Here is a 16044-nt window from a genome sequence, read left to right as displayed (position 1 = left end):
AAATGCAAGGGGAGGGGGCTAGGTTTGAGAGTGGTGGTGAGGGGTGGGAAGGAGCTGGGTGAGGGGAGGCTCTGGGGAGGTCAGAGAAGGGAGCAGAGCAGGGCTCTCCTCTTCTCTCCACTGACACTGGGGCTGGCCATCCTTGGGGGGCTGTGTGCTGTGGGGTGTTGAGCACCATCTGGGATTCCACCTACTAAGTCCAGTAGGACCCCTCCCCCAGCTGTGAAAATCAAAAGTGTTTCCCAACACTGCCAGATGTCCCCTGGGTGGCAGCATGGCCCCCGGCTGTGCCTTACTGGTCTACACCAACCTGCGGTAACAACTCCGCAGATGAAATCCTCCCCTCTTGACAGGAGACCTAAGTGTAAGAGGGCAGAGACTGACTGGTGCTGGTCACTATCGATCGCTTGAAGTCCCTAGAGAAGACATGTTTGGAGGTGATGGCCGCACAGCTGTTTGAAACTCCACTGTGGGTTTCCCAAGGGTCTGTAGCCACACATCAGTGACACCTGCTGGGTCCATGACATCGTGGACATGGGGAGCTCAGTGCACACTGAGAAGAGGAAGCCCATGATCTGAGCCCACACCCAGCACCTGGACAGTCCCTGGGCCACTCTCACCACCTCAGGAGGCCTCTGAGCAAAGACGGCAAAGTCTGCTCTAAGTTAGGAAGAAAGGTCTTAGTCAGAGGAGAGGACAGCACAGGAATTTCTCTTCATGTTCCACGTTGTAGACTGCAGATCATTCATTAAGTTGACTCGACCCCAAACTGACCAAGTAGCTGGACAGAGCTGGGGTCTCACCAGCCCCTGGGCCTGCAGCACTTTGCTGCCCCAACCCTGGGCCCACTCAGAGCCACAGGGGCCTTTGCTGCTCTTTCTTCAGGGGGCAGGTGAGAGGGATCCTCACCATTCACCTGTCACCGCTTAGGCTCTGGGCAATTCTATTGTCATTCTTGGATTCAATGTCCTTATCCCTGACCTCTGCTCCTCTCACTCATCTTGACATCATCACAGGCCCAAGTGCCCTCTGCTGGGATCTGGAGGGACACATACTCAGGGACTATTCGCTTCACACCATCCTAAACAGACCTCCACCTGGGGTCCCAACACTGTGACCAGCAGAATTTGGACAATTCTGGGTGGGGGAAAAGGGGAACCAAGATGTTTCTAGGACTAAGGGGAAGTGTGAGCCTCCTCCTGCTGTGTGCAGGGGTGACCAGTGGACAAGGACACAGAGCACCTCATTGCTGTGCAGAGAGGGTGCGCCACACAAATGTATGGCAGCTAGGTGGACAGCACAGTCCATTTGAGTCCACATTTTGTGGATACCTCTCCCATCCTTAAGAGATAAAGTGCTAATTCTGACATTCACAGGCTTCTAGAAGAACAGAACACGCATCACAGTTACTGGCCCTTACAGGTACGTTCTGCTCATTTTTAAGGTGATGGGAGGGAGGCCTTTCCGCTCATGCTGACACTGGGCTGGTCATCCTTGGGGGACTGTGTGCTGTTATGTTGGGTTCTGGGGAACATGTCTATGTTCTTCGTCTTTGAATTTATTACATTACTAAAGGAGGCTCCTAACTGCCTCTAGGGCCAAAGACTGCCACCTGATGCAGCTGGTCACTCTCCGAGGATGTCCTTGAGTCTTGGATATCTCCATGTCCACAGGGGCCCTGACTGGTAGCTGAGGGCCTGGACATGAAGGGTTTCACACTCTTTCATTTTTTTTTTATTTTTGACAATTCCAGTTCTTCCTGGAGTCCTGCCTTCTCTGCCTCTGCCTCTGCTCACAGGTACTGGGAACTTCCAGAAACTGAACCCCCATTGGAAAGCAGCCACCTATGCTCAGGTCTGTTGGGCAAGTACCAAGGGCTCTGTGGGGCCACAGCCAGCTGTGAGAGCAGCTGCCCCACTGCATCATGGGGGAGATGCAGCTGGTACTCCCAAATGTGTGCCAGAGGAGAGACACTGGGAAGGACTTCCATGGAGCAAAACTAATGGTAGAGGAAGACCAAGTCTGAAATTGTCCCCATTCCAAGAATGTTGTGAGTACATCAGAATGTCCACTCTCGTGTTTGGACAGGGAAATCCTCATCATGATTTGGTGGTAACGTGGGATCAGAATCTGTGAAAGTAAAGAGAGTGGCTGGAGCTCCTCTCAGGCTTAGTATTAGAACTCTAAAGGTTTTGCACAAACTCTACCAACACAACTGCTTTATGACCGTGACCAGCTTGTCCATGTGCTCGAGGGACAGAGTAGCAGCAACTCCAAGAAGAGCAGGTTTAGCAGAAACTCTGCACAGAGAAGAACAACGGCAGGAAGATAAGCTGCCCCAGTCCTCTGAGCTGTTGGGAGAGAAAGAAAAATGCCCAGGACACAAAATCCTCTGCTTCTGGAAGAGAGAGAGGGAGAGGCCGAGAAGGGGGAGAAGAATCCCGAACAGACCCACCTCAACAGCACCTCCCAGGAAGCAGGAGGCAGAGGGCAATGGATCCTCACTTGTAAAGACGTTCAAATGTGACAATGAATTTATTTTTTAAACCCTAAAAGTATTTACCATAAAAGACTGAACATGTTTTTGTAAATGAATATTGATCCATAGGCTTTTAACAAAATTACTAATAAAGTAATGAGTGAATGAGTTTAAAAACAAAGAAATTGAAGTGACAGAATGGAAGAAAATATTTGCAAATCATACATGGGATATGGGTTTCATGGAAGAATATATAAAAAACAGGTACAAACGTGCAACCAAAGAAGAACCGATGTTTAAAAGAGGCCAAGGACCCCGGCACAGACCTGGGCGTCTGTAACCCCAGGCATCCAAGACATGAGAGTCCCAAGTTTGCAGCCAGCCTGGGCAACTGTCTCAAAACAAAAATAAATGAATACCTGTAAAGGCTGGGGGTGTAGCTCAGAGGTACAGCGCCCCTCAGATCAATCCCCAGGAGTGAAAGAGAAGGGGGAGGGCAAAGGGCTTGCAAGGCCTGTCTCCAGAGATGTTCCAGTGACCAGTAAGCACATGACAAGATGCTCAGTGTCATCAGTCACTAAGGAACCAAATCAATATCACAATGACACCTCACTCCACACCTTCCTACATTCCCCAGGGACTCTGAAGAGCTGCAGTCACAGTGGAGAACACCTGGGCACTTCCTGCCAGAGCCAGGCAGAAGCCCATCCACCCAGCACTCCCATGGCTGGGCACGTGCCCACGGGATGGGAAACAGGGACTCCAATAGCTCCCCCAGGCTAAGGCTCACCACACCATTCTTCACAACAGGCAGGTGTGGAAACATCCCCGTGTCCATCAACAGAGGAACACATAAAAAACATGGCTTAAAAATATGTTGGATTATTGTTTGGCCATAAAAATTAAAATTCTGATGAACAATACAACCTGGGTCAACCTGAAAACATGATTAAACAAGAAGCAAATGGTATGTGGTTGGATAATTTCATTTATTTTATTTTTTTAATATTTATTTTTTAGTTTTTAGGTGGACACAATATCTTTATTTCATTTTTATGTGGTGCTGAGAATCGAACCCAGTGCCTCACGTATGCAAGGTGAGCGCACTACCACTTGAGCCACAGCCCCAGCCCTGTATAATTTCATTTATATGAAATATCTAGAATAGGAAAATTCATAGAGACAGGAAAGAGATTCAAGGTTACCTGAGGCTAGAGGGTCCTGAAACGTGATAGCTTAATGGTCAGAGTTTTAGTGCAAGTGATGAAAAAATCCTGGAAATAGTAGTGATTGTTGTATATTTGAATGGACTCATGGCATGTATTTCTACAGTTTAAAGGGTTAATAGAGCAGATTTTTGTAATAAGTATCATATTATGAAAAGTTTTTAAGAAAAATGTGTATAAGATACACCCACTCTGCTTAGTGTGTGTGTGTGTGTGTGTGTGTGTGTGTGTGTGTGTGTGAGAGAGAGAGAGAGAGAGAGAGAGAGAGAGAGAGAGAGAGACAGAGAGAGAGAGAGACAGAGACAGACAGACAGACAGATAGAAAGGTGAAAGGGACTACAGATTGTCCACAGGAGCACTCTAACACTGAACTACATTGCATTTTTTAATTTTGAGACAAAGTCAAACTAAGTTGCCTGGGCTGGCCTCAAACTAGCGATCCTCCTGCCTCAGCCTCCTGAACAGCTGGGATGAGAGGCTGTGTCATGTATCTGGCCAGATAACCTCCATAATACTCACACGACACCAGCCAACCGCAGATATAGCTCACAAGGCCAGTGCTTGCCCCCTAAAGCCTCAGGAGACACCTCTCCATGTCCTTCCTTTGAACCCTCAGGCACAGATGGCCCCTCCTGAGGCTGCCCATCCCCTGGGGACACAGTCCTCCCTACTCTGGAGCAGGAATCCCCAGGACAGCTCCCGTCCTCTTCCTAGACTCACCCTGTACTGGAAAGAGTCATGTACCCTGGGGACACTCAGTAAACACGACCCACTCTTCAACCAGTAGGTCAGGGCCACCTGTGCCCAGGGACAGGGCCAGCTCTCACCATTTGGACCCTGGACAGCATCCCTGCTACAGTCCCTGACACTGGCCATAGTTCTCCTTATGACCACCAGGGGGCGACATGGGACTCACACTCAACACTTGGCAAATGGATTCTGAAACTTGGACTAGTCTTTGGTTCAGGAGGTGGAAATGCGGCCTGATTTCCATCCTCAATAGACTACAGGGTGCCTCCCACCAACCTGCTCAGCTCCCACCTCCCTCCTTCGTAGGCCTGTGAGGACCTTGCACTGCCAGGGGTCTCTGAGCAGGCCTTTGCCTCTAGGTAACACCCATGGAAAAAGTCAGGGTGACCACAGGAGAATCACTAGGTAAAGGACAGAGGCCACCCAAGGAAGGCATGGGCAGGCCTGAGCCACAGCTGCACCAAACAATGAAGAGGGAGGGGCTCCCTAAAATCTCTCCCTGAGGACCAAGGAGCCCACGGTCACCTACCTCCACTACCACAGTCCTCCCCTCCCAGGACACAAAGGGTGTGAAGTCCTGAGATAGCCACTCAGAGGCCAAGCTGGAGACACCAGGACAGAGAATGTGTCCCCTCACCAGCCATCACTCAGTGGGCCCCTTTCTAGACCCCAGAGCTCTCTCTGTCCCCTTCCTGTAGGGAGGAATCCACCTTCCTAGAGCATTTGAGAACGTGGGGAAGACACAGGACAAAACCGTAAAGGGGAATATGTCCAGGGTGAGGGGACCCCAGGGGCTCCCTGGGTGGTGCTGAGAGCCCTGAGGCCAGGACACAGCTGAGGCCAGTGCTGGGTGAGCCACTTCTCTCAGGGGACAGTGTCCCCACCTGCCTTGCTTCTCAGGGTGTGGCATGCAGTAGTGAAACCCAACAGGGAAAGCAGAAGGGACAGGAGGCAGGACTGAGAGGGAGGGGACAGAGAGGTTCCTCCACAGAGACCCGCCCCCAGCCCTGTGCCCCAGGAAAGTGCTCCTGCCCTGGGAGGAGGCTGAGCTCAGAGAGGAGCAGGGCAGCAGGGCTGACTGGCCTGGACCTCGGCTTCCCAGCGGGTCTGCAGTGAAGCTCCTTCCACAGAGGGGACAGAGCAGCAGGGACCATGCAGCCCTCCTCAGCCTGTCCCTGCAGAGGGGGCATCCCCTGGCAGGGGGTCCTGCTGGCAGGTAAGAGGGGACAGTTCCCTGAGGAGGGTGGGAGGTGGAGCACAGTCTTGCTGGTGTCCCCAGGGAGGACCCAACCCTCACAGGGTACACAGGGCTTCACTATGTCCATTGGGAACAGAACACAGAAGACAAAAGCTCACCAACAGGAACAGATGAAGGGGGATGGAAAGCTCAGGGGTTCTCTTCTCCAAGTTACTCACCAGATGCTTTTATATTATGAAAATTGACATTAACAGCTCTGTCAGGGCCACTCTCCAAACAGAAAGGCAACTTGAGCAGTAAACACTGTCTGCAGCCACCAGCCTCAGACATTGGCACACAGACACCTGGACGCTCAGTGTGGGGACACTGCTCACTCATCCACAGGAGGCTGAGCCTGGTCCAGGCCCTGGGCCACAACAAGGGTCAGACTAGTCTCTGCCTCCTGGAGCTTCCTCTCTAGAGGGCAGGAAGCCAGGCCACAGGGACATCTGCAGGTGAGGCCAGGTGCTGTGTAGATCTAGGAGGGCAGAGAGCAGGGGAATGTCCACAGGGAAGACCTGGGGTCTGTAAGGAGGTGGTCAGGGGAGGCGGGTGCCCAGGTGCCCTGCGTGTGAGCAGGGATCTGAGGACACTGAGAGGCCAGACTTGCAGACACCTGGGGAAAGGTGTTCCCAAGAGAGGATGACAGGTACAGGGGTCCTGAAGGAAATAAGGTCAGGCTGCTGGCCTTGATCCAGGGACAACCATGTATACACCCAACACACCCTCGAGGCTGAAATGAAGCCTCCTGCTGAAGACCTGGGCCCCATCTTTCCACCCCATTTGAAGGGCCCAGTATTGATTGATTTCTCTCTCTTCCCTCCTAGTCTCACTGTTAACCTTCTGGAACCCGTACCCCACTGCCCAGCTCACTATTGAACCAGTGCCTTTCGATGCTGCTGAAGGGAGAGACGTTCTTCTACTTGTCCACAATGCGTCGGGGAACACTGTAGGCTACTCCTGGTACAGAGGGCAAATAACAGACCGCAGCCGTCTAATTGTATCCTACTCGAATCTCACACACTCAGCTACCCAAGGCCCTGCATTCAGTGGTCGAGAGACAATCTACCCCAATGGGTCCCTGCTGTTTGTGAATCTGACAAAGGAGGACACAGGATTCTACACCCTTCAAACCACAGCTGACAATTTTGATACTGAAGCAGCAACTGGAGAGTTCCGTGTACATGGTGAGTGATGCCCCAGCCCTCTGGGTGTTGCAAGGGTTAACTCCACTGCACACAGGACCCTGAGACCTTGGTCTGCCTACCTCCTCCGGTGCATTGTGTCCTCAAAGTGGATTTGGAGCACTTACTGAAGGACACACACAGGGCACACAGACTTCAGAAGATCCGAGTCCTCTGCCTGAATCCACTGGCAGAGAGCAGGGTGGTCTGGTGGGAGACTCGGCCCAGGCAGAGCAGTCTCAGACCAGCCCCTGTGTCCTTCCCAGGAGCATGGCCCTGAGAAAGACCCTGCAGGACTGAGTCAGGCCTGGCCTGAGGCCCTGGAGTCATCACAGAGAAGGTCAGCCCAGGAAGATTCTATTGTAGAGCTCTGTCCCAGGCTCCTGGCTCCAGGTGACCCTGAGGACATGTGGCCAGGGTTGGAGTTTGGCTTCCTGTTGAGGGCTGCTGGGGAGCAATGATTTACTGGCTACCTGATCTGGTAGCTCCTGGAGGTGGTCACCAGCCAGGGCACAGTCCCAGGAGCCACATCTGGGCAAGGGCACCTGGGCATCTCCTTCTCCTGGGACTAGGTGTGGCGAGCACAGAGGGACAGGTGCCTCAGGCCAATCAGGTACCCAGATGGACTTCTATGAGGCTCCAGAGGAAGGTCCATGTCCCCAAGGGGAGGAACAGAGGAAAGAGATGCCCCTGGAGCTCCTGGTCCTCCCGGGACCAGCCCAGGGCGCTCTCACTGGGGGGCAGAGCAGAGTAGGGGCGTTTTCTTTGGGGGCAGCTCCTCTAAACCAAGGTCAGGTTACTGTGAGTATTTCAAGGTTAATTTATAGACAACATGGTGAACCAGACACCACTTCCCATGTATCCAATTAAGGGAAACTGAGGCACAAGGAACATAGTTGCTGAATCAGGTCATACAGACCATGGGTGGCAGATCAGTGGTGCATGTCACTCTGCAGCCAGAGCCCCGTGCTCTGCATGCTGAGGACCTATTAGGCATCTGTGGACCAGAGACCAGTCATTGGCTCAGGGCACTGTCAGCCTGGAAGGGACAGTGTGGTCTGGGAGTGAGAGCAAATGGAGAATAATCAATTTTAACTCTGGAACCAAATCACCTGCCTCAACAGAATATCCAGGCCTCCCCTCCCACAGTGGTCCACACACTCCCTTGCTGAACTTGAAGCCACATGTGTCCTGGTGTATTGGATGTCACTCCTTATGAAGCATACAGGACAGGACTTTCCTTTCTCACTCCCCACTGGACCCTGCAACCAACACAGGGCCCAAGGTATAGCCAAGTCTCAATGGTTTTATGGGGAAGGAGGGAGGAAAGATCATGAATGAATGACCCTGAACCTCTTCAGAGCCTGGAACCTGCATGTGCAATCCCAGGGGGTTCTGCCACCTGCTCCCTGTCCCTCCTGGAGGCTGAGGCTCTTGCTACATCCCACCAACCACCTCTCCTGAGGCCACCCAGGAGCCACATCACAGGATGCCCTTGGGATGTCCAGGCTTTGGAGCGTCTTTGGGGAGGCCCTGGGTCAGTTCTGAGGTGGCCATGAGGCTCTTGGACCTGGGGCTTTAAGTCACTGTAGCCCCACTGCTCCCTGCCATGGCGATTCTGGCTGTCTTGCTCCTGCCTGTCCATCCTCTTCCTCCTTCTCATTCAGGCTGGACTGGCCCTGCCCTGCACAATGAGCCATGCCCTTCCCTCCTGCACTAATGGCCATCTGTCCTGTCCACTTCCTGCTAACACCTGGGGCCAGGCCCCCTCCTGGGGAAGAGTCAAGGGCACAGAAACAGTCAAGGCAGGTGCCCCTGTCAGGCTGCATTAGGGACAATGTCCCGACTGTGAAGGAGGCCCCACTGTGTCCCTTCCAGGGCTCTTTCCTTCCATGACAATGACATGTGAAATAGGCCAGGACACAGGCCTGAGCATCTCCCCCATCTACTCTCTGCACTGACTCAGCGAGGGGGACAGAGGCAGGACAGGGCGGCAAGCCCCTAGGTCCCAGGCTCCTCACACCCAGATGACTGGTGGCTCCATCCTGGTCCCTAAGTGGGGCTCACGCTCCTCAGTGACTCCCAGGACCTTCCCGAAGGGGGAGCTGGACTGAACAGTGCTGTCTCAGGGGCTAACTGTCTATTCCATATGTGCCTGTGTCCCCATGAGGACACCATCACCACAAGGGAGGTCTGTCCCCACATGGTGTGATGCTCCAGCCACCGTCACTTACATTAGGCTCTAGGCTCCGATATGGATCAATTTGATGATCTCACTGCACTTCCTGGGTGAAAAGAACAGGAAGAAGGCATTCCACAGGCCTGTGTCAGGTGCTTCCCCACTTTGCTGAGTCTCCATAGCAATTGGGAACATAGACTTCTAGATTGATTAACATGATCAATAACACTTCTCTGAGTTTGGTGTTGTGCCCCATTTCACATAACAGAGACCCTCAGATGTCCCCTCTGACCATTCAGTCCTCCACCAGGACCCACAGGTCTCTCCTTACTCAGGAGGCTGCTGGTTTCATACTGACTTTAGCATGTGCCTTGGGTCATAATGTGAACCCTCAGGACTTCAGAGCTCAGTCTAAGACACTGTGCTCCTTAGAGAAATATTTCTTTCAGAAAGGAGTCTTAGATCCTGAATATCTAAAACTATTTTTCCACATGGAAAAATTTAACATTCCCCATTTCTACCCCAGGTCTGCCACACACAAGCCCAAGTCGACCGTATTTTCTGCAGGTTCCTTGTCCCCTCTTCCACCTCTTAGTGCTGATGTGTTAGGAACCATCCACTGGTCTCTCAGGACAATTCCACCTGCTCTCTGCAGGGGGAGAAGGGACGTAAAGACCAAGGATAGGAACATGATTCTGCTCTAAACCTTGTCTGTCCCCCTCACCCTAGAGCATTCTTTGGACTCATGCTGTGCCTTTCAGGTGTCACTGGCTCCTGTCAGTCACCAGGAAGCACCTGAGAAGAACTGCCCCCTTGTGGCCCCAGCCTGACCACCAAACTGAATGCCCCTGGTCTCCTAGTGTGGGATTTCTGTTCACACATCCCATTCTCACATCAGGAGGTGGGGTCTTCTTGGGTTTTAGGCACAGTGGGGTGTCCCATCATGGCCCACCTCTAGGATGGCCTTGAGAACCAAAGGCTCAGAGGACACACACGTGGGCCGAGCCCTGGAGTCCATGCAGCTAGAGGGACTCTGCATCTCAACGCCAGCCAGGGCCAGCGAGGACCAGAGGAGACACGGGGTTGCTAACTCCCAGTCCTGGGTCTGTCCAGGACCAAACTCTGCAATTAAGTGCATCTGTGAGAAACTCTGTGCTTCTCCCAGACACAGCCCAGGGGGCCCCACCTCCTCTGATCCCTCAGATCCTCCTGCATCTGTCCAGGATACCCACTCTGCTGGTTCTCAGGACTCAGGTTGGTGGGAGGTGAAAGGCCTGCTCAGGCGGAAAGACGCTTTTGCAGGGATCACAGGGCAATCCTCTCTTTGTTGTCTGCACAGAGAAATTACCCAAACCCAACATCACAATCAACAACTCCCAACCCATGGAGGGTGAGGACTCTCTAGCATTAACTTGTGAACCTGAGATTAATTATGCAACCTACCTGTGGAAGATAAATAGTCAGATGATCCCAGATGGTGACAGGCTGAAGCTATTCAACAAAACAGGACTCTCACTTTATTCAAAGTCACAAGGAATGACACAGGACCCTATGAGTGTGAAACCCAGAACCCAGTGAGTGCCAGCCACAGTGACCCACTCACCCTGAGTATTTCCTGTGAGTAACTTCTATTCCTCCATTACCCTGGCTGTGAACTCAAACACACAGGGCCAGAGGCTGGGCCACTTAGTCCCTCTCAGGTCCCAGTACACAGACCCTCTCTCCTGGGCACCTGGACTGGCTGTGACAATAGCCCCAGGCACATCCAGGCAGGCCCAGCCTTGGGCCATGAATAGGAGGGGAGGGCTTGTGGTTCCCTGGGGAGGCCTGGGATCAGCCCCCTGGGACAGAGAAGCAGGGGAATGTCACAGACTAATTTCAGTGAACAAAGGGGGTTTGGTTGAGACTTTCTGTGAGTGTGTATGGTGCTGGGATTTGAACCCAGGGCCTCATGCATGCTGGGCAGGTGCTGTACCACTGTACTCCCCAGCCTAGATGTGACTTAAAAAAAGAAAAAACAAGGTTGTGACATGGATCAGTAGTTCTATTGTGGCCTTCTACAGTCTAGGATCTTCCCCTTCCCTCTGATGATATTACATGTGGCTTTATTCTGTTTGTTCCAGGTGGCCCGGTTGCCCCCATCATAAACCCCCAGACTCACATTTCCATCCAGGGACAAATCTCAACCTCTCCTGCCACGCAGACTCTAACCCGCCTGCTCAGTTCTCTTGGTCTTTCAATGGGAGGCCCCTGGAATCCACACAAGAGCTCTCAGTCCCCAACCTCTCTACAAATAATAGTGGATCCTATGTGTGTGTCACCCATAACTCTGTCACTAACCTCAATAGGACCACAACCAAGAACATTACCATCTCTGGTAAGTGGACCCTGGAGCACAGTGTCAAGTGCTGGGTGGAGCCTTGATTTTTCTGGAAACAACGTGGAAGAAGTTCCTTCCTAGCCTCAGGCCCCCTCTCAGTCAGCCCCCTGCTGTTTTTCCACAGGGCTTGTGGCCCAGCCTTCCCTCAGAGCCACCAACACAGAACCACACTCTGTGGCCCTGACCTGCCTCTCAGGTGGCCCTGGACTCTCCATCACGTGGATCCTCAACAGCCAGACTCTGCAGCTCACAGACAGGATGCAGCTGTCCCCGGACCACAGGACCCTCCGCATAGACCCCGTCAGACAGGAGGATGCCGGGGAGTATCAGTGTGAGGCCTCCAACCCCGCCAGTTCCACCAAGAGTGACCGCTACAGACTGGCTGTGATCTCTGAGTGGCCCGTGTCCCACCCAGTGCTTCCCTCACATATTCCACTGTCAAGGGCCATCATATGGCACCAGCCATGAGCATGGGGTAGATGCCAGAGCTTGGAGAGAATGTGGTTGACTACCCAGAAATTAGGTGCCTTGATGTCACCTTGGTTCTGATCTGACCCGAGGCTAGGCCTGGGCTAGACAGTCTGTGAGGGCTGCCCGCTGACACTGTCCTGAGATGGGAAGGAAGAAAAGAGGAAGAGGGGGTGGGGTGTGGCTCAGTGGTAGAGCACTTGCCCGGCCTGTGTGAGAACCTGGGTTCAATTCTCAGCTTCAAACAAACAAATGAATAAAATAAAGGTCCTTCAACATCTAAAAAATATATTAACATAAAAGAGAAGAGGAGAGGCCTTAACAGGAGCAGGAGCAGGATGTGGCCCAGCTGCATGTGGAGACTGTCAGGCTAGAGCACATGCAGGTTTCACAACCAAACGTGAAGAAATCGCCAGAAGCAGAGAGTCGGGAGGACATGGTGACGACATGACAAACTGCACTGGGACCTTGGTGCCATTTCCTTCCACCCTCTGTGGCCCCCTGCAGGGCCCAGCTGGTTCCCCTGAAGACCTGACCTTCAGCCCTTTCTCTTCTCTTTCAGCAGCAGAGAGGACCCCAGGCCTCCCTGTGGGGGCCGTCGCTGGCATCGTGACTGGGGTCCTGGTCGGGGTGGCTCTGGTGGCTGCTCTGGGGTGTTTCCTGCTCCACACAAGAACTGGAAGGTACCAGGCTTCCCCCCCTGATCCCACCCAGGTGACCCCAGGCCTGAGGGAAGGAGGCCAGTCCTCAGACTCTGGCCTGACTCCCACCTCCCCACTTCCCCAGGACCCTCCCCTCACCCAGCCGCCCCCGTCCCTCACCAGCTGCTGGCCCTGGGCTGATTGCTCACCAGCTGCCTCCTCTGCACATTGGTCACCAGGACCTGTCCCCACAGCACTGGTGTCCCTCCCTAGACGAGTGTTCAACACGGCACCTCCTGCAGTACTTGCCCCACACCAGGAGAGGGCTGAAGCTCTGTGTATGAGGGGTCCTGTCCCAGGTCACTCAGGGCAAGGGCTGGGGCCTGAGAGGAAGGAGGGTCCACTCTGCACACCTCCTTGTTACCCAAGGCCCCTGATGTGTGAGGTGGGATCCCAGGGCCCAGCCAGACAGTGTGTCCTGGAAAGTTCTTTGCCTCCTGGCCACATGGGTGGAGAGCACAAAAGGCCACTGTCACATTACCTCATCTCCTGGCCTGAGCAGAGGGTCCTCCACAGCAGGATCACCAATGGGGGTCGGGGAATGTCAAGATGCACTTGGTTCCCAAACGTCTTGCCTACGTGGTGACCCTGCTTCCCTGTCCCCAGGGCCTGGACCCTTTTACTCAGTCAAACTCTCCTGCTCTAATTCTTCCTCAATCCTCAGTCCCTTTTCTGGGTCCCTCAGCCAACGTTCTCCTGGGTCTGCACCTGGGAGGGTCCTTCACCTTGGCCCAGTGCAGCAGTGTCTTCTTAAGGCCTTTCCTCCCCTCCCCTCCCCTGGGCCCCCTGGTACACAGACCTGATGGGGAGAGGAAGCTTTCACACCCTCCTTGGAAATGGGGTACCCTCCTCTTCCCCTATCTGACCCCAGTCCATGACCCTCATGAATAAGCCTGACCTTTCCTAGGGCCAGTGTCCAGCATGGCCTCAGAGAGCACCTCACCCTAGCATCAAGACCCGGTAAGTGTCCCCTCAGCCTGAGGGTGGCTGGGAGCCCCTAAGCCTGCCACACAGTGTCCACTCTTGCCCACAACCACACGTCCAGGGTTGAATGTTTACACTGGGGATTCAAGGATCCCTGTCATCAAACACAAAAGGGGACCCACCTGGCCAAGCCAGCCCAGACTTGTGGCATCTGGTCTCCTCAGGTTCCTTGCTCCTTGGGCCACTACAAGGGCTTCAGGGTCTCTCCCAGGACATGCTGTCTCCCTGACACTCTGAGAGTTTAGGACCCCTAACCCCTCCTGCAGAAGGGGCCCAGCCCTCCTCATGTCTGCTAACTCTTGTCTCTGTCCCCAGGCCAAGGTCCCTCTGACAGCTCCACCTCCCTGGTAAGTCCCCCAGCTATCTCTACACAGGGGACTAGCTCTGCAGGCTCAGGGGCACTGTCAACCCCCACACAGCACAGACACCCCCACTCATGTTGGACCAGGACAAGGTTAGCCTGGCCCTGGCCAGAGACTTGGCCACTCTCAGGGACAGGTCCACCATCACTCTGTCCTCAGCCCACCCTACTTCCTGCCATCTCAGGTGAGTCCTGGTGCAGAGTGGGTGCTGGGAGCTTCTATCAGTGGCCCTGGGTTAATACTAACGGGCCATAGTTTGGACAGAAACTGGGGTGTCTGTCCTGAAGTGGAGGCTGGTGCTCAGGACCCAGAGCTGGTAACTCCTGAGAAGAAAGGGCTAAAGCAGACACAGGGAGTAAGCTCTGGCCTGTCAGAGACCAGAACCTTCCTGCAGCACCCAGCACCTGCTCACTGGAGTCTCAGCCTTGATGACCCCCCTTGCTGACCCTGATTTCCAATCTCCCTCCCTGCCAGGCCCCACCCCCTGGCAACGGAGCAGCTGTCCCCATCTACCAGGTGAGTGTGGTGATACCTTGCCCACAGTCCAGGGTGTACCCAAGAGATGCCCCTCCCCACACCTTCCTGATCTTGCCAGGAAACAGCAGCCAAAATGGGATCAGGGGGTGCTGAGCAGGGGAGGGGGGGGCCTGGGAAAAGGAGCCTCTGAGCCCAGACAGACACAGGGACAGAGCAGTCCCAGGTGGGCCAGGGCCTAGGAGTTCATGGTCCTGGTTCAGAAGGGTCAGAGCCTCTTGGTTCTTTTTCAGGAATTACTAAACCCTGACCTGGACATCTACTGCCGGGCCGACCGCAAGGCTGATGTGGATTTTTAGTTTCCACCACACGATGCTCCATGTGGGCTGAGGGAGGGTCCTGCTAGACCCCAGATGCTGGGTCATGGGACAGAGGTGGAGCCTGAGCCCTTTTGGACTCTGGAACCTAGAGGGGGAGGGGTCCCTGGGATTTCTGGAGACTCAGACAGGCTGCCCTGGGCTCTGAATGGCCAGCACTAGGCTGCCTGTGTCCAGGAGCAGGGGCTTCAGGAAGAGGGAAGGGCCACTACTGGTCACCTGGAAAGGCGCTGAATAAAGACCCCCTTCCCTCCTTCGCTCTTGGTTCCTGTGGGAACGTCTCTTGGCAGACACTCCCCTCAGGGTCCAGGTCAGCTCTCTCCTGTGTCACGCAGGGGAATCGTGGTCTCTAAGTGGTTCCCACAGGTTTCTCTTCCTGGGAGACAGGAGTTGGGAGGTGGAGCCAGGGCAAAGGTTGGTCTGTCCACAGGGAAGGGGGAGGGTCCCAAGGCCCTGCAGCCAGCAGAGCACTCAGTGGCCCTCACGCTCCAGGACCATTGATTTCTTCTCTGTCCAAAGACCAGAACTCAGGACATCTTCTGGGCAGGGACAGTGACTGTCAGAGTAATCAGGGGACAGGGCCAGACCCAGACTCAGGCCCTGAACATGGGCCTCAAGCCCTGCCCGAGGCTCCAGCCCTGCCCTCCCATCACCTTCCACTCTGCCCTGCCTGGTCTCTGTGGAACCAGCCTCCTCTCCACCCTCCAGCACCCAGGGCAGAGGCTCAGGGCTCCCCACATGGGGCTCTCTAGACTCCATGGTGATGGGACAGAGTCTCCTCCCTTTCCTCTGGCCTAGGGTGTCCACTGCAGCCTCCTCAGTACACCTGGGCACTGATATGACTTCTTCCCTGAAGGCATGGAAGGGTGACATTTTCAGATAGGTTCACGTGGATCAAGCCACTACATTCCTGGAAATCAGATGTCCAAGGACTAAAGCTCAGGGACACTCTTCTGATGCCTGAGAGTTGTCTGTCCTGAGATGAGAAGTAGGAAGAGACCCTCGGAGATTCCCCCATGACTCAGCTCTAGTGAGGCTCATCCTGCATGAACACAGCCTCAGGTCACACACGGTGACTTCTCTAGCCTTGGATTCCTGGTGCTGCTGCCACAGACTGGCTCCAACACGGTAGCTCAGAAAACAGAATCAAGGTGTCCTGAAGCTGCATTCTTCCGAAGCTCCAGCGTGTGCACAGGAACACAGTCCCCTGTGCCTCAGGTCACTGCTGCATCTTAAAACTTGA

The 16044-nt window shown here is 54.1% G+C and overlaps 1 protein-coding gene across 1 annotated transcript; it reads left to right on the top strand.

Moving 5' to 3' along the window:
* Nucleotides 1-5607: 5607 nt before the first annotated feature.
* LOC144250320 (cell adhesion molecule CEACAM6-like) lies at nucleotides 5608-14986 on the top strand. Its single transcript, XM_077792884.1, is given in 11 exon segments — nucleotides 5608-5671; nucleotides 6520-6879; nucleotides 10395-10553; nucleotides 10556-10672; nucleotides 11179-11205; nucleotides 11208-11432; nucleotides 12466-12586; nucleotides 13512-13564; nucleotides 13904-13935; nucleotides 14425-14466; nucleotides 14718-14986. Coding segments are annotated over 11 exon segments (1266 nt in total). The 3' UTR covers nucleotides 14784-14986.
* The last annotated feature ends 1058 nt before the right edge of the window (nucleotides 14987-16044 follow it).

The sequence above is a fragment of the Urocitellus parryii genome, chromosome 15 (genome assembly GCF_045843805.1).
Source record: "Urocitellus parryii isolate mUroPar1 chromosome 15, mUroPar1.hap1, whole genome shotgun sequence".
Taxonomy (NCBI): domain Eukaryota; kingdom Metazoa; phylum Chordata; class Mammalia; order Rodentia; family Sciuridae; genus Urocitellus; species Urocitellus parryii.
Note: the sequence above shows the minus strand (reverse complement) of the source record. Positions and strands in the feature narration are given on the sequence as shown.